The sequence below is a fragment of the Macaca thibetana genome, chromosome X (genome assembly GCF_024542745.1).
Source record: "Macaca thibetana thibetana isolate TM-01 chromosome X, ASM2454274v1, whole genome shotgun sequence".
Classification (NCBI taxonomy): domain Eukaryota; kingdom Metazoa; phylum Chordata; class Mammalia; order Primates; family Cercopithecidae; genus Macaca; species Macaca thibetana.
Genome location: NC_065598.1, coordinates 68,643,023 through 68,662,051, shown reverse-complemented (window position 1 = coordinate 68,662,051; position 19,029 = coordinate 68,643,023). Strand labels below are relative to the sequence as shown.

The following is a 19,029-nucleotide window of genomic DNA, read 5'->3' as shown; positions in this document are numbered from 1 at the left end:
TTCAGTCTTTCATATGATTTTATTTTCTTCCTTCAACCATAATAATATGATATCCAAACTTCGTCTTAACCGGCGGGTCTGTAAACACAGGCTTATCCATCCCACTTACAGGCAAGGCAAATGCTGCTTCTTGAAATGGTCCCACCATGGACCCTCTGGTCATCCAACCCAAGTCGCCCTGAAAAACCCAAAAGATTAAGTGATATCAAGTGGCCCTGAAGAGGGAACAGTTCTACTGTAGCTTGAGAGAATTTCCCAACATTTTGCTAAGGTTATGAGGTATATTCCTAAGAGCAATACAGGAATAGGCTCAATAAGGACAAATAGGTAGAAGAAGTCTAACTCTAGACTGAACACATAAGTACTCTCAACACTGCTGGACTTTGAAGTTAGCTGTGCAAGTATGGTCATGCCTAGGTTTTGACATAGGTGATCCTTATTCTACTATTCACAAGTTGGACATTTCTGCTTTTGAGATCTTTAAACCAAAATATGTCTACAACTAATGGTTGAACAAAAGAATGATCCCTACTTCTGTGTTTCTTCTGTGGAGGATGGAGACTTTTATTTTATCTTATTTTATTTTATTATTTGTCATTTTTACTTTGCTTTCTTACCCTGAGAGAAAATTATAAATAATAAGAGCAACGTACCCCTTGCCTGGCTTTATCTTCACTATACTGTGAGGCCACTTCATTGAATCTCATCCCAGACTTTAACTTTTCCATGGCTTCCATGATTTTGCCATGTTTTTCACATAGAATGTGTCTGACCTGCAAGGAAAAAAGTACATTCATGTAATACTTGGAGACCCAAATGACTCCTTAAAGTACAGCGGTTACAGTTGGATTACCCCCACCAGTTAAAACACACACACACACACACATTAGTTCATAGCAAGTAAAAATCCTGGAAATTTGCCCAGGACAACAACCACAATCCCATTCCCCATATTAAGATAATGTCTCAGAGTCCTGATTTAGATCGAAAAATAGGCATCTGGCTGTGGGAAGCTCCCATCTTTTTTTTTTTTTTTTTTTTTTTTTGAGATGGAGTCTTGCCCTGTCACCCAGGCTGGAGTGCAGTGGCATGATCTCGGCTCACTGCAACCTCCGCCTCCCGGGTTCAAGCAATTCTGTCTCAGCCTCCCGAGTAGCTGGGTTTACAGGCACGTGCCATCACACCTGGCTAATTTTTCTATTTTTTTTTTTTTTTTTTTGAGACGGAGTCTCGCTCTGCCGCCCAGGCTGGAGTGCAGTGGCCGGATCTCAGCTCACTGCAAGCTCCACCTCCCGGGTTCCCGCCATTCTCCTGCCTCAGCCTCCCCAGTAGCTGGGACTACAGGCGCCCGCCACCTCGCCCGGCTAGTTTTTTGTATTTTTTTAGTAGAGACGGGGTTTCACCATGTTAGCCAGGATGGTCTCGATCTCCCGACCTCGTGATCCGCCCGTCTCGGCCTCCCAAAGTGCTGGGATTACAGGCTTGAGCCACCGCGCCCGGCCTAATTTTTCTATTTTTAGTAGAGGTGAGGTTTCGCCATGTTGGCCAGGCTGGTCTTGAACTCTTGACCTCGTGATCCACCTGCCTTGGCCTCCCAAAGTGCTGGGATTACAGGCGTGAGCCGCCGCACATGGCTGGGAAGCTCCCATCTTTTACAATATACCTCCATGCTAACAGGAGGAGGAAACATGATACAGGTTGAGAGCTGTGGTTCTGGAATCAAATCCCACCTCTGCTGTATGAACTAAGGCATTATTTATTTATTTATTTATTTAGAGACAGAGTCTCACTCTATCTCCCAGGCTGGAGTGCAGTGGTGTGCTCTCAGCTCACTGCAACCTCTGCCTCCCAAGTTCAAGCAATACTCTTGCCTCAGCCTCCCGAGTAGCTGGGATTACAGGCATCCGTCACAACGCCCAGCTAATTTTTGTATTTTTAGTACAGACGGGGTTTCACCACGTTGGCCAGGCCGGTCTCGAACCCCTGATTTCAAGTGATCTGCCCGCCTCGGCCTCCCAAAGTGCTGGGATTACAGGCGTGAGCCACCATGCCCGGCTGAACTTAGGCACGTTTTTAAACCTCCAAGTGTTTCTCCACTTGTACATCGAGATGCAATGATAACAGGACCTATGTGTTCTGACAGGATTGTGAAGATTGAGATAATGCAGCTACCATTGACCAATGGCTATTATTTCATCAGAGTGAGGATGCTAAGAAAAAACCTGCTAGAGAGTATTTCTTTCTTTTTTTTTTTTGAGACAGTCTCCCTCTGTCGCCCAGGCTGGAGTGCAGTGGCCCGATCTTGGCTCACTGCAACCTCCACCCATGGGTTCAAGCGATTCTCCTGCCTCAGCCTCCCAAGTAGCTGGGACTATAGGTGGACACCACCATGCCCAGGTAATTTTTTGTATTTTTAGTAGAGATAGGTTTCACTGTGTTGGCCAGGCTGATCTCAAACTCCTGGCCTCAAGTGATCTGCCCACCTCGGCCTCCCAATGTGCTGGGATTACAGGCGTAAGCACACTGCGCCTGGCCAGGAAGTATTTCTTACTAAAAGAGACCCAATGTATAAGCCTCCCCACAATTCCACACTTTGAAAAGGAATCATAGGTTGAATATTAAGAACACCCAACCCTACTATTCAAATTTGACCTATGTTTATTTACATAAAGCCATGGATTTATAAAAACACTACTATCCTTAAAAATGATTTTGTCAAGATAGTTGTTTGGCAGGATTTCTCATTTCACATTGAAACAGAATCACTTATAGTCATGTGTCACTTAACTACAGGGAAACATGAGGAGAAATGAGTTATTAGGCAATTTTGTTGTTGTGCAAACATAACACTGTACTTACACAAACCTAGATGGTATGGCCAGCTACACACCTAGGCTATATGGCATAGCCTATTGCTCCTAGGCTACAAACCTGTACAGCATATGACTGTACTGAATACCACAGGCAACTGTAACACAATGGTAAGTATTTGGGTATCTAAGCATAGAAAAGGTACAGTAAAAGTACAGTATGAAAGATAAAAAATGGTACACTTATATAGGACACTTTACATGAATGGAGCTTGCAGGACTGGAAGTTGCTCTGGGTGAGTCAGTGAGTGGTGAGTGAATATGAAGGCCTAGGACATTACTATACACTACTGTAGACTTTTTTTTTTTTTTTTTGGAGATGGAGTTTCGCTCTTTTGCCCAGGCTGGAGTGCAATGGTGCGATCTTGGCTCACCGAAACCTCCCCCTCCTTAGCTCAAGTGATTCTCCTGCCTCAGCCTCCTGAGTAGCTTGGATTACAGGCATGCGCCACCATGCCCGGCTGCCAGCTAATTTTTTTTTTTTAGAGTGCAGCAATGCGATCTCAGCTCACTGCAACCTCCACCTCCTGGGTTCAAGTGATTCTACTGCCTCAGCCTCCCTAGTAGCTGGGATTACAGGCACAAGTCACCACACCTGGATAAGTTTTGTATTTTTAGTAGAGATGGTTTTGCCATGTTGGCCAGGCTGGCTTCGAACTCCTGACCTCGGATGATCCTCTTGCCTTAGCCTCCCAAAGTGCTGGGATTAGAGACATGAGTCACCATACGCGGCCTAATTTTGTATTTTTTGTAGAGACGGGGTTTCACCATGTTGATCAGGCTGGTCTTGAACTCCTGACCTCAGGTGATCCACCCGCCTCGGCCTCCCAAAGTGCTGGGATTACAGGCATGAGCCACTGCACCCGGCCCCTACTGTAGACTTTATACACACTACACATGTAAGCTACAATTTATAAAACACTTTTCTTTATTCAATATTAAATTAGCCTTAGTTTATTGTATCTTTTCAACTTTATACATTTAAAAATTTTTAAACTTTTTGACTCTATTTAATAACACTTGGCTTAAAAAACAAGCACATTGTGCAACTGTACAAAAATATTTTCTTCATATTCTTATTCTACAAGCTTTTTTTTCTTTTTTTTTTTTGACATGAAGTCTCGCTCTGTCGTCCAAGATGGAGTGCAGCAGCACGATCTCAGCTCACTGCAACCTCCGCCTCCCAGGTTCAAGCGATTCCTGTGCCTCTCAGCCTCCTGAGTAGCTGGGATTACAGGTGCGTGTCACCATGCCCAGCTAATTTTTGTATTTTCTGTAGAGACAGGGTTTCACCATGTTGGCTAGGCTGGTCTCAAACTCCTGACCTCAAGTGATCTGCCCGCCTCAGCCTCCCAAGGTGTTGGGATTACAGGCGTGAGTCACCACACCTGGCCACTATAAGCTTTTTTTTTTTTGAGATGGAGTCTCGCTCTGTCACCCAGGCTGGAGTGCAGTGGCACGATCTCGGCTCACTGCAAGCTCCACCTCCCGGTTTCATGCCATTCTCCTGCCTCAGCCTCCTGAGTAGCTGGGACTACAGGGGCCCGCCACCACGCCCGGCTAATTTTTTTGTATTTTTTTTAGTAGAGACGGCGTTTCACCGTGTTAGCCAGGATGGTCTTGATCCCTTGACCTCGTGATCCGCCTGCCTCAGCCTCCCAAAGTGCTGGGATTACAGGCGTGAGCCACCGTGCCCAGCCACTATAAGCTTTTTTCCACTAAAAAAATTTTTTTTAACTTTTTAAACTTCTTTATTAAAGACTAAGACACAAATACACACATTAGCTGAGGCCCACACAGGGTCAGGATCATCAGTATCACTGTTTTCCACCTCCATGTTCTGTCCCAAGGAAAGGTCTTCAGGGACAATAACATGCATGGGACTGTCATCTCCTATGATAATGCCTTCTTCTGGAATACCTCCTGAAGGACCTGCCTGAGGCTGTTTTACAAATTTTTTTTTAAGAGACAGCTTCTAGACTGCCTCCTTGTTTCTGCTTCCACACTCACAAAGTGATTGTCTGCTACAATTCCTGGGAAAATGTACACTGCATTCATGGTCACAGATAGGGGATACCATCCACCATTTTATAAATGAATAAACGAGTATTCTAGATTCTAGTTTAGACAGTGCGACAAAGAGTTTGTAATTCCTGTGGGGTCTGCAAGTGTGACCAACCAACTGGCAACAGTGCATCTGTGTCTTGGAGAGCCAAGCTACAGAAAGTTTGGGAGTGATGACTATGGAGGTGGCAGCTGAAGTGTGGAATTCATGAGGTTACCAGGAAGGAGACGAAAATGAGAAGAGGAGAAAAGAAAGCTAAAGATAACCTTAGAGACTATTAATGTTCAAGCAACAAGTAAAGAACTCAAAAAGTGTAATAAAAAGGGGCCGGGCGCAGTGGTTCACACCTATAATCCCAGCACTTCGGGAGGCCAAGGCGGGAGGATCCCTTGAAGCTGGGAGTTTGAGACCAGTCTGGGCAACATAGCAAGATCCCCACCTCTACAAAAACTTTTTAAAAAATTAGCTGGGCATGGTGGTGTACATCTGTAGTCTTAGCTACTCAGGAGGCTGAGGCAGGAGGATCACTTGAGCCCAGGAATTGAAGACTGCAGTGAGCTATGATCATGCCACTGCATGTCATGCACCCCTTGCTCTGTGTGACAGAGCAAGAACCTGTCTCTTAATAAGAAAAAAGAAAAAGCATAATAAAAAGGAAAGGCCATATAGGTAGGAGAGAAGTGTGTGCTAATAAACCAAGGCAGGAGAGAGTTTCAAGGACGAAATGGTCAACAAGAGTTAAGTGCTGCAGAGACATCAGGTAAGAAGTATAATAAATAAAGTTAAGTAAAATAATGCAATGATAAAGCAATGATCTCAGAAAAAGGAGTTTCAGAAGAGTTTAAGTGCAGAAGCCAGAATGCAGCAGGCTGACTGAGGAAACAATGGCAAGTGGGAGGGTAATGTGTAACGTAAACGTGGGAGACTCTCTCTACTAATTTTGTTTGAAAAGGAGAAAGGGCTCTGGCTAGAGGCAAAAAGTGGAAGACATGTAAATATGAATTTTACGCTGGGCACGGTGGCTCTGGCCTGTAATCCCAGCACTTTGGGAGGCAGAGGCGGGCTGATCACCTGAGGTCGGGAATTGAAGACCAGCCTGGCCAACGTGGAGAAATCCCATCTCTACTAAAACTACAAACAATTAGCCGGGAGTGGTGGCGGATGCCTATAATCCCAGCTACTCGGGAGGCTGAGGCAGGAGAATCGCTTGAACCTGGGAGGTGGAGGTTGCCGTGAGCCAAGATTACACCACTGCATTCCAGCCTGGACAACAAGAGACTCCGTCTCAAAGAAAACAAAACAAAACAAAACAAAACAAAACAAAACAAAAAACAACATGAATTTTAAAGGTCCCTGGGCATATTTTCAGAATGAAGGGAAAGACCCAGGAAAAAAAAAAACTGGTTGAAGACAGAACAAAAAAGAGGGTAGAGATAAATGAAGGAGCAAAGTTTGGTATTCAGAACACGGTTTGAAAAATTAGCCTTAAAGGAAAAAAGGTAAGGAGATAACTTTGTTGACAGGGGGCTGAAAGCCAGTGAGTTCCTGACGATAGGGCTGGTTTCCACTTTCTTGTTAAAATAATAAAAACATTTAAAAGTTGATGAGTACTTACCTCATTAAATCCTCACACTAACCCTGTGAGACTAGATGAGTGTTTCGAGTGTTTCTTAACCCTGGCAGCGTATTAGAATCACCTCCAGAGCCTCTAAAAAATTTTGTTTTTGTTTTTTTGAGATGGAGTCTCACTCTGTCGCACAGGTTAGAGTGCAGTGGCACAATCTCAGCTCACTGCAACCTCCACCTCTCACGTCCAAGCAATTCTCCTGCCTCAGCCTCCTGAGAAGCTGAGATTCCAGGCGCACACCACCATGCCCAACTGATTTTTGTATTTTCAGTAGAGACAAGGTGTCACCATGTTGGGCAGGCTGGTCTTGAACTCCCGACCTCAAGTGATACACCCACCTCGGCCTCCCAAAGTGCTGGGATGACAGGCATGAGCCACAGAGCTCAGCCCTTCTAAAAAAGTTATCGAAGTCCAGGCCCCTCTCCCAGAGATTCTGATGCAGTTCGTCTGGGCTGAGACCTAGGCACTGGTATTTTTTTAGGTGAATCTGATGTACACCTAGTGTTGAGAACCATGGAATCAAGTTCTCTGTTGACTGATGGGAGTGGGGTGGTGGATGGCTACAGGTGGGTGGTAAAGGATTGCTGAGCAGCATTGAGGGCCTAGGTAAAGTTAGAGACCAAGTTTTAGTGGTCCCAATCCCCAAGGCTATGAGACTTTCCAGTAGGGCCCAGCAGTTCTGGGGAGTTTTTTTTTTGTTTGTTTGTTTGTTTGTTTTTAACTGACTGAACCTCCCTCCCTTCCTCCCTCCCTCTCTCTCTCTCTTTCTTTCCCTTTTTGAGATGGAGTCTCACTCTGTTGCCCAGGCTGGAGTGCAGTGGGGCAATCACGGCTCACTGCAACCTCTGTCTCACAGGTTCAAGCAATTCTCCTGCCTCAGCCTCCCGAGTAGCTGGGATTACAGGCGCCCGCCACCACACCAGGCTAATTTTTTGTATTTTTAGTAGAGGCGGGGTTTTACCATATTGACCAGGCTGATCTTGAACTCCTGACCTCAGGTGATCTGTGCGCCTTGGCCTTCCAAAGTGCCGGGAGTACAGGCGTGAGCCACCGGCTGAATTTTTCTTTCTTAAGTAACTGTTTCAAATTTAAGCCAAGCTACTGAAATAAGTTAATCTATGAGCAAATATAATACTCATATTGGAATTATTAGTAAATATTTTATTTACATACTTATTAAAAATCAAGTATTAATACTTAAGTTGCCCCAAGGTAGACGTTTTCAAGGAAATCTATCTTTTCTTTTCTTTTCCTTCCTTTCTTTCTTTTTTATTGATGCACAGTAGATGTACAATTTCAAGGTAATGCAATAATCTAATACATTCATATAATTGGTAAAGATCAAATCAGTATACTTGGAATATCCATCCCCTTAAATATTTGTCTTTTCTTTATATTAGAACCACTCAAATTCTTCTCTTCTAACTATAGTTCTGATTTTAAGTGCATAGAAAGTAGACCATTGGACTGATCCTGAGTAGCAGGGAGGTGGATGCAGGGAGGTGGTCAAAAGAAAAAGAAACTGGACCTCCTCAATCCAATGATCAAGCCCTTAGGCCTCATTTTGAGTGTGCAGGGGATAGGAAAACAAACATGAAGCCTAGGACAAAGTGGGGAGATTAGGGTGGGCTCGAGGGCTTGGGTGTCTGCGAGGAGAAGAACAGAGGAACAGGACTGGTGGAGTCAGGAAGGGAAGGGGAAGGAGGGAAGCTGTGGTCAGTGGGTGGGCCTCAGAATCTGCACAGCTTTTAGCGACGAAAGGGCAGGGTGTGGGCACAGGGGTGGGGTCTGAAGCAGAATGACAGAATGTGAAAGGAGCTGAACCCTAAAAGGCTGGAGGGTCCCGGGGTCGCTCACCGACTGGCGCCTTCAAAAAACACTTGAAACAACCCAGCTGTCCTTCAACAGGTGAATGGTTCAACATACTACAGACATACATCATGGGATACAGGTTGAATATCATTTATCCAAAATGCTTGGGACCACAGTGTTTCGGATTTGGGAATATTTGCATTATACTTACCAGATGAGCATTCCTAATCTGAAAATTCGAAATCTGAAATGCTATAATGAGCATTTACTTTGAGTGCCATGTCAGTGCTCAAAAAGTTTCAGATTTTACAGCATTTTGCATTTTGGATTTTTGGATTAGGGATACTCAACCGGTACTATTTAGCAATACAGAGGAATAAACTATTGATAAACAAAACCACTTGAATGAAATCTCCAGCAAATTATACTGGGTGAATAAAACCAATCCCAAAAGGTTACATACTGTATTATTCCATTCATATAACATTCTTGACATTATAAAGTTACACAAATGGAAAACAGGTAAGTTGCTGCCATGGGTTAAGGGGGCTGAGGTGGGGCAGGAGGGAAGTGGGTATAGTTATAAAAGGCCAACAGGAGGGATCCTTGTAGTGGTAGGATTATCTGTATCTTGACTATACCAATGTCAATATCCTGTTTGTGCTATTGTACCATAGTTTACCATAGTTTTGTTAGGTGTTACCATTGGGAGAAACAAAGGAACACATATTATTTCTTTTTCTTTTTTTCTCTTTTAGACAAGGTCTCATTCTGTTGCCCAGGATGGAGTGCAGTGGCGTGATCATGACTCGCTGACGCCTCGAACTCCCAGGCTCAAACAATCATCCTACCTCAGCCTCCCAAGTAGCTGGGACTACAGGCACACACCACCATGCCCAGCTAGATGTATTATTTCTTACAAGTGCATGCGAATCTATAATTATCTCAAAATAAAAGGTTTTATAAAAAAAAATTTAACTCTAATCTACTTTCCTAGTGAATAACGTGCCACTCCTTTCCATATATCTCATGAGTGGCCACATTGAACTTATTTTTTCCAGAGAGGGTAAGACACCTCTTTAAAGCCATATGCACCAGGTGTGGTGGCTCATGCCCCTATAATCTTAACACTTTTGGAGGCTGAGGCGGGAGGATCGTTTGAGGTCAGGAGTTCAAGAACAGCCTGGGCAACACAGTGAGCCTCCATCTCTACAAAGATAAAAACAACAAAACAAAGTTTTAAAAAAATTAGCTAAAACCGCCAGGCACGGTGGCTCATGCCTGTAATCCCAGCACTTTGGGAGGCTGAGGCAGGTGGATCACCTGAGGTCAGGAGTTCAAGACCAGCCTGGCCAAGATGGTGAAACCGCATCTCTACTAAAAATACAAAAAACTAGCTGGGCGTGGTGGCGGGCACCTATAATCCCAGCTACATGGGAGGCTGAGGCAGGACAATCGCTTGAACCTGGGAGGCGGAGGTTGCAGCGAGCCGAGATCGTGCCATTGCACTCCAGCCTGGGCAACAAGAGTGAAACTCTGTCTCAAAAAAAAAAAAAAAAAAAGTAGCTAAAGCCATATGCAGTGCAACAGTCTCTCAGGTTAGATGCTTATAAAAGCATATAGCCAAAATTACCCTAGAATAACCCTTTATGAAGATGTCATATGGGAGACCAGCATGTCAGCTCTCCTTTAAGCCCAGACATAGCTAGACACACTCTACTTTGTAACAATGACCGCTTCTTCACTTGAGCACCAGTTGAAGTAACTGGGTTGTATTTAGGGGCTATGTTTTATGAAAACTTATCTTTGGATACCAGAACCCCACTTCACATGACTGGATGCCCATACAAGAATTCAGCGCAACTACAGAAAAGCAGGTGCATGTCTCTCATCTCTCCCTCTCCCTCCCTCCCTCCCTCCCTCTCTCTCTCTCTCTCTCTCTCTCTCTGTGGGGCATAGGTTCATTGAATAGAAGAGCAGGCAGAACAGCCCACACCATTTACATGATCTCTCTTTTTTAGGCTACACATGTATGGCTGCATTTATATGATGCAGTTCTACTGCTAAGCTTATCATACAGCAAGGAAATATATATTTTTACCAAACTGCTCCCGAGTAGCCTGTGATAACAAGGATCATCTCTTACTTTTTATTTATTTATTTATTTTTGAGACAGGGTCTCGCTCTGTTGCATAGGATGAGTGCAGTGGCACAATCATGGCTCACTGCAGCCTCGAATTCCCGGGCTCAAGGAATCCTCCCACCTTAGCCTCCTGAGTAGCTAGGGCCACAGGTGTGCACCACCATGTCTGGCCAATTTTTTTTTTTTTTTTTTTTTTTTTTTTTTTTTTTTTTTAGTTACAGGGTCTTGCTATGTTGCCCAGGCTGGTCTCGATCTCCTGGGCTCAAGTGATCCTCCCGCCTTGGCCTCCCAAAGTGCTGGGACTACAAGTGTGAACCACTGCGCCCAGCTCCAATTTTGTGTTATTTTGATTTTATACCAGTGTCAGGCTGGCCTGGTAGAATGAGTTAAGCATTCCGTCTTTTATGTGTTCTAACACATAAATGGAATTTATATTTAACATGGAAAAAAAGGAACTAGTAACTCACCTTTACTGCATTGCCACCACCTTTGGGACCTTGAGCCTTCTTGTCAGCACTGTCACTCCCAGAGGCTGCTCCCCCTTTAGAGAAGAGATGACAGGTACTCATTTAAACTGCACCTCCATGTTTACGTACAGATCCAACACACAACGGGAGTGGATACTTCCATCATAACGCCACACTTCAAAAGGGAACTCGGCCAGACACTTTACAACAAGAGTATCCAATCTTTTGGCTTCCCTGGGCCACAATGGAAGAATTATCTTGGGCCACACAAAATACACTAACACTAATGACAGCTGACGAGCTAAAAACAAACAAACAAACAAAAATCACAAAAAAAATCTCATAATGTTTTAAGAAAGTTTCCGAATTTGTGTTGGGCTGCATTCAAAGTTGTCCTGGGCCATATGCAGCCCGTGGGCCATGGGTTGGACAAGCTTGCTTTACAACATCAAGCTAAATTAATCTGACTCATCTTTCTTCAAACAGGAAATCTGTGCCCTATATAAACCCTTCACAGAAAATGGATACACAAATGAGTGTGCTAATAGGTAAATGAAAGCTCCGGAAGCCTGGCCCAGATTCTCTGCATGCAATTTAACACCCTGCCTTCTGAGGGCAGACTCTTAAGTTCTTGTAAGAGTTCTATCAAGTATCACAACTACGTGTTCAAGCATCACAATTCCAGTAAGTAAAATCTCCAAGAATATATTTTTTAAAAAGATCAAATTTCCCACTACCCTTTTTTGGCTAAAGAATACATTCATGTCCAGATTTCTAGAGTCTACTACATTGCCTACTGATGTCTTCCTAGAACCATTAGCAGCATCTTACATTTTACTAGTATGTCATTTTACTACTATGGTAACTTCTGTGTCAATGGCAGCCTACGTACTGCTAGAGGCTGATGTTCCTAATAATTACAGTTGAATTAAGGGTTCAGTTCAATAAACATTTCCTAAACAACTACTGAGTTCCAGGCACTGGGAGTACAAAGATGAACAAGCCATGTACCTTCCTTCAGAAAACTCATATTCTAGTGAGGAAGACAGATCATTTCAGGAGAATGCAGGATATGCAGAGATGGTGATGGACAGGGGGCTGTGGAGGCACAGAGGAACACTGGAGCCAGCCAGGAAGGTTTCCTGGATGAGTAGGAGCTGGTTAGCCAAAGAAAGGATGAGGAGACACTCCAGAATGGGGGAAACGACATGGTATGTGTAAGAAATTGTATGGATGAAGCCAAATCTGAGGTGGGAGTGCACTCAGATGAGCCTGCCTGAGGGAGGTAGCTGAGGGTCAGGTCATTGAGGCCTTTTGGCCCCATTAAGGAGCTTGGGATTTATCTTAGACGTAATAGGGAGCCATTGAAAAGTTTTAAGCAGGAGTGTCCATCTTGCTTGTCTTAGTATCTCCAAGCCTAGCACAATGCCTGGCACACAAAAGGTATTTTAATAAATGTTTGATTAAACTGAAATCCCCAAATACTGACTACCAAAACCCTAAGAAAATGCTACTGCCAAAGGAGTGTTATTAAATCAAACTCCTAACTGGGTTTGCTGTAGATCCGCTCTTGAATGATGATGCCTTCCAGTTATCCCATCCTCTTCCCCACTGGATGCTGTCATCTTCTGACTGCCACCTCACTGCCTTTGATTTCCTAAGGACTCTGGCAACAGCTTTGGGCTTCCTCTCCACCCTCACTCCTGCCATTACCTTGAGTGACCTCACCATCTATCTTGAGGAATCTCACAGTTCTAGGTCTCTTTCCCGAATGTCATGCTCTCTACTCCAAGCTACCGGCCCCGGGGGCACACAATGCAACTGTGCCACTCAGAACTAGTTCAGTCTCTGGCTATAACCTCCTGTCCTTCCAGCTTTCTCATGTCTCATTCCCACAGTACTGGCTCTCTGACTTCACAGAACCTCCCCCTCGACCCCAGTCCCTTTGTCCTGCTACATTCACCTAGACCACCAGACCTCTTTTCACCTTCCCACTCTGGACCCCATGCTCGTTCATCTGAACTGCATTCCCACTGGCCCTTGTAATTCCCTTGTGTTGCTATTGTCCTATCATAACTGCCTAACAAAACCTCAACCACGGCTTAAGGCTGCACCTAGCTCTTTTCAATCCTATATTGTGCCAGTTGCATGGTACCACGTAAATCAGACTGTGAATATTATGTAGTCTACAAATTCATGGCCTTTGATCTCAGTCAGGCTCCTAGCCCTGAGGGCACTTCTTTTACTTTTGTTTCATTCCATCTCCCATTACAATATTCCAGACCTTTATCACTCTCCTCAAGATGCCTACTGACTCCCTGCCCCTCCATCTCCTTTCCTATGACCTCAAGCATAAGGTGTCCCTGCTCCCCCTAGGTCCTGGATTCCATTTTCTCCTAAATCTCACTCCTCTGTACCTTTACCTCTTTTACTTTACTGGATCCTTCAGCTTCACTCCCAAGTTTTCCCCATTCCAAAGAAGCAAAGAAAATAAAACTTTCTCTTAATCCTCTGTCCTCCTCTATCTACCATCCCATTTCCATGCTTTTCAATTAAAACTTTTCAAGAAGTCCAAATTACCACTTCCCAGTCAGTTCTATAGTCACTGCAATCTGGCTTTTGTTTCACTGAAATCACTTTTACCCAAGGCCACCTCTAATTTCCAAATCTGCCGTGCTCGATAGACTATACCCTCTCTCTTTAAAACATTCTGGTCTCTCCTGCCTCTGGCCACCATTCTGCACTCCCTCTATCTGTCTGCCTTTCTCTGCCTGTCCTAGATCACATCCTCTGCTCTCTGCTCTTTTAATTCTATAAACTCACCATGGATAACTGCATACACTCTAATGGGCTCAACTACCATCTATAAGTTAATGACTCCTAAAACTTACATGTACAGTCTAGACCTCTCCCTCAAACTTCAGACTCAAATATTCAACCACTTCCTGACTACATCTCCACTGAGATGTCCCACAGACACCTCAAAGCCAATCTATCTGAAAGTGAATTCATCAGTCTCATCCCTGCTCCTCATGTATCCTTGATGTTAGCCTGCAGGACCTGCAACAGGTTAGAAATCCAATCCAGAAAACAGAATGATCGTTGATCCTCCCTCACCACCCCTCCCCAACCCAATAAATCACTAAGTCTTGACTATTTCACATCCTAATGTTTACAGAATCTTTTCTCTTTTCTCAGTTTCCACAGCCACTGCCTTAGGTCAGTCCACCATCATCTCTCACCAAGACTACCACAACAATCTCCTTACAGGTCTTTCTGATCCTTAACAGTCCTTTTTAGCACCACATATAGCACTCTCCATGATCTGGTCTCTGTTTCTGTTTTCATTCTCACCACTTGCCATTCTGCCTTGAGTTTTTGCTCCAGCAACACTACACTGCTCACATCATGCTGTTTCCCACCTCAGTGCTTTTGCTGCTGGACCCCAAGTTAGGAATGCTTTAACCTACCCTCAATGCTCATCTTGACCTCTGCCTAATTCGTCTCCAGGAAGCCCTGTTCCCCAGCTAAATGAAGCACTTCTCTCCATTTCTATTATATCCCATACACATCCCTCAACACTACATTTAGTACAGTGCTTTATGATCACTAAGCCTTTATCTTCGGGAGCTCCTTAAGGCCAAAATCTTTTTTTTTTTTTTTGAGACAGAGGCTCGCACTGTCGCCCAGGCTGGAGTGCAGTGGCACGATCTCGGTTCAATTGCAACCTCTGCCTCCCGGGTTTAAGCGATTCTCCTGCCTCAGCCTCCCGAGTAGCTGGGATTACAGGCGTGCACCACCATGCCTGGCGAATTTTTGTATTTTTAGTAGAGACGGGGTTTCGCCATGTTGGCCAGGTTGGTCTCGAACTTATGACCTCGTGATCCACCCTCCCTCGGCCTCCCAAAGTGCTGGGATTATAGGCGTGAGCCACCGCACCCAGCCCTCTGTCTTATTTTTATATCCTCAGCGCTTAGCACTGTGCCTGACACATTTCTGTTCAATGGATGAATGATTCCTTCCCCGATGGAGGGCATGTCATTCTGTAAGCATTAAAGTGAACTTTAAGGACCATAATCAATGTGTACTTCTTATTACTGGCTTTTGATAAGACCCAATTTTAGAGCTCTAATAACCCCTCAAAATAGCAGCCCTAAAGTCATCGCCTCCGAGGAACTATCCCCACCAGATTCCATTACCCATCAGGGCGCTCCCTGAACCGTAGCCCAATGTATTCCTACAGATGGAATCGATGGGGCCACTGTGGGGCCACTGGCTACCTGCTGCATTCGTCCCGGACTCCGGAGATGGACTGTCTGTTCCCTCCCTTCGCTCCTCACCCGCCCCCATTCTCCTGGATCGCTCTGGCCGCTCTACCTTTCCCCGCTTTTCCAGAACCACTTTTTCCTTTGGGCGGCATCTTGGAAGCTTGTTGTTGAACTCTGAACTGCTCCAGTTGCCGTTCAAGCCCCCTTACACCGCCATGGGCATGTCCTAAACAAATGCCTGAAAGCCGCAACTCAATTGACCGTTCTTATTGAGGCTCCGGAAGCAGGCACAGCTCGGGGCAGACCCTGTCCTTTGGCTCTTGGACCAATGGGGCTGAAGATGTCTGACCAATAAGACGCTTCGGGCCGAAACAAAGGCGGAGGGGCGGAGACAAAGGCCGGATTAGGGCGGGAAGCCCCGCCTCTGCGCTTTTTGTGACTTCTTTCACGCACCGTAATTTGCACCAGATCCCCCACTCCCCACGCTCTACCCCCGAAACCGCCAAGCTTTTTTCACGCTTGCGCAGTAGGAGCCGCGGGGGCCTCTGCAGTCCCTCGGCGCCAGCTCTGGCCAATCCCGCGGGGCCGCCAGACAAAGGGAAGCAGGAGGAACAGTGGTGGCGGCCAACTTCTGCTGTCTCCTCCTACACATAGGGTTGTCCTCCCTGGCAGTTTTTCGTTTGTTAATTTTATACTGCAGTTGTAGCTAATTGGGTTCAAAAGGTAGTTTTTTAAAAAGCCTGTTACCCTTTTGCCTCTTGCAGAGCTCAGTCATGGAGAAACATTGGAAGCAGTCTTAAGTGCTCCTCAGTCGGGTACTGCTTAAATAATGTTTTAGCCACACAAAAATATATTATACAACATTCAAAATAACGGTTTTGAACAGATAGGGGAAATTTTTTTTTTTTTTTTTTTTTTGAGACGGAGTCTCGCTTTGTTGCCCAGGCTGGAGTGCAGTGGCCGGATCTCGGCTCACTGCAAGCTCCGCCTCCTGGGTTTACGCCATTCTCCTGCCTCAGCCTCCCGAGTAGCTGGGACTATAGGCGCCCACCACCTCGCCCGGCTAGTTTTTTTGTATTTTTTAGTAGAGACGGGGTTTCACCATGTTAGCCAGGATGGTCTCCATCTCCTGACCTCGTGATCCACCCGTCTCGGCCTCCCAAAGTGCTGGGATTACAGGCTTGAGCCACCGCGCCCGGCCTGGGGAAATGTTTTTAAGACCAAAATAAAGAATATGATTCCTTGTAAAAGAAGTATATGTAATGCACTGTATGGTATATGAATATAAAGGAGAGGAAAGCTATACAGCAAGATGTGGCCAGTGGTGCTACATACAGGTCATCGTGTTTGTTTCTGTGTATTTTCCAAAATTTCCATAATGGTGCAGCATAATGTAGTAAAAGCATGGATTCTGGAGCCAGATTGACCAGTTTCAAATCCCTGCTCCAAATCTGTCTACTAGCTCCATGACCTTGAGGAAGTTACTTCACCTCTCTTTGGCTCAGTTTCATCATCTGTAAAATGTAGTCGATGATAATAGTACCTACTATTATCCTATCAGGTGTTAAGAGAATTAAACAAGTTCATATCTGTAAAGCACATAAAATGATGGCTTTCTCATATTAATAGTGTTTGCCTAAGATAAATGATTTTTGAATGTGTGCCCACACACTTTTTCTCCCCTTACAATCCCTCCCACCATCAATAATTTGTATATGATATGTCAGGGCGTTTTCTCCACTCCATGAGAGAGCTGTCCTAGCTTGCCACTGCCAGCCAGAATGTAGAGGTCTTCCAGCTCAGAGTTTAGTTTCTGGATGCAGCCTTGCTGGACCTGGAGATGCTTCATGCTCATACCAGGGACTCAGGTATTTCTGAGATTGTGCTCATCCCCTACTCAAGACATAACATGGAGCCCCCTTATGTTTGGCTGCTATAAATTCTGGACACATTTTGGGCACTCCTTGTTTCGGATTGGGAGTGATCAACTGCAGAGGACACATCTAGTGGTGAGGGGATCATTGCTCTGCCACTTCTGAGGTGGATCCTGCCCCTGTACTAATTTTCCAAGTTCGGCTGCGAGATGGAGGGTCGGGGGAGTCGGGGGAGTCGGGGTTGCGGGTTGACGATGACAGTGTAACCTTGTGTTCATCAGGTTATCTATGGCCAAGAGGCCCAAGAGGAACCCTTACTTTTGATTTTTCATTGGGAAGAGCCTTTCCTGTGACCACTGGCTATGGCAGTTGTGAAGTAGGAATGAAGCAAACTAGAGTTCAGATCCCAATGAACAGCCAATGTCTGTCAATGGCTGATGTGCCTGGCAAGTGCTTAGTGCCTGGAACACTGTGAGAGTTCTGTGCATTCCAGCAGATAATAACAACAACAATGATAATACGTAAGCCTGTGTCCATGGCTGAATTTTTCAAGCAAGCCTGAAGGCCAACAGCTCCAAGGGGAAAAGAATGGGCATAGGCCTGCTGGAGGTTTCAAGGTCAAAAGCACTTTAAGACAGATCTCAACTATGCAGTATGCATTACAAAAATGGGGCAGGTATTATAATACAATTTTAAGTATAAGTTCTGAAATGTGAGTTTAACTTTCATTTTCTTCAGTTTATATTATGTTCTATCACTTGACATTTTTTGTTCAAGAGAAAAAGACAATAAACATAATTTGAAAAGCAAATCATAGAAAAGCCAGCTTCTATTCAGGGTTAAGTCTGCACCAGTCTATGGAGGCAGACTGTGGAGGAGTCTGTGGAGCAGAGTGACAGATTAACTGAAGAGAGAGGGCAGGGGGAGCAAAGAGGAGAAAAATTCAGCCTTGAAACCATGGTAACATCTGCTGGAGTGTGCACTGCGACTCAGCCAGCAATGGCTGCCGGTTGTATTTTCTACTAATTATCTCATCAGGTTCATTCTTCTATGCATTACTTGAGGAAAATCAGGAAGAGAAGCTGGCAGCCCTCTTCCCAGGACAGAGGTTCACAGACCTTGGCCCAGACTCACATACTGCCCCACCTAACCTGCTTCACAGCCAAAGAACTACAGTTTCTTTACTATTTGAGATCCCAGTGGGGCTTATTCTGCAGGGGAAAGCTTGAAGCAACAAAACACAGAGATCTAGTTGATCCCATTCATAGATGGTCATTGCATAGGGAACTCTGGGCCCCAGACTCTGGGAACAAGGGCAGGAAAAGGTCATGTTTGGAAAATGAAGACAGGAAAAAAATCAGTACATAGTGGATGAGATCAGCCACCTATAAAAGTAACTACTTATCGTGGCAAATGGACATAGGTATTGATATTAAATATATTGCTGATAAGACTGATGTATCTCCGGGAGTCCAGTCAGTGGCTAGATAATTTTCTTTCTTTCTTTTTTTAAATTATACTTCAAGTTCTAGGGTACATGTGCACAACATCCTGGTTTGCTACATAGGTATACATGTGCCATGTTGGTTTGCTGCACCCATCAACTCATCATTTACATTAAGTATTTCTCCTAATGCTATCCCTCTCCCAGCCCCCCACCCCCCAATAGGCCCCAGTGTGTGATGTTCCCCGCCCCGTGTCCAAATGTTCTCATTTTTCAATGCCCACCTATGAGTGAGAACATGCGTGTTTGGTTTTCTGTCCTTGTAATAGTTTGCTGAGAATGATGGTTTCCAGCTGCATCCATGTCCCTGCAAAGGACACGAACTCATCCTTTTTTATGGCTGCATAGTATTCCATGGTGTATATGTGCCACATTTTCTTAATCCAGTCTATCATTGAT

General features: G+C 44.8%; 1 protein-coding gene across 2 annotated transcripts in view; it reads right to left on the bottom strand.

Annotated features, from left to right (window-relative positions):
* Nucleotides 1-19,029, bottom strand: part of PIN4 (peptidylprolyl cis/trans isomerase, NIMA-interacting 4) — a 363,345-nt gene continuing 344,316 nt past the window's right edge. Inside the window, exons 2-5 of one of the 2 annotated variants that reach the window (XM_050776446.1) lie at nucleotides 15,362-15,433; nucleotides 10,985-11,058; nucleotides 654-773; nucleotides 1-178 (exon numbers count right to left, since the gene is read on the bottom strand). In XM_050776446.1, the coding sequence (XP_050632403.1) occupies nucleotides 20-178; nucleotides 654-773; nucleotides 10,985-11,058; nucleotides 15,362-15,404 (396 nt within the window). In that variant the 5' untranslated portion in view covers nucleotides 15,405-15,433 and the 3' untranslated portion in view covers nucleotides 1-19. Of the gene's footprint in view, nucleotides 179-653; nucleotides 774-10,984; nucleotides 11,059-15,361; nucleotides 15,481-19,029 lie in introns of both variants that reach the window. The other variant, XM_050776445.1, reaches the window with a different exon arrangement.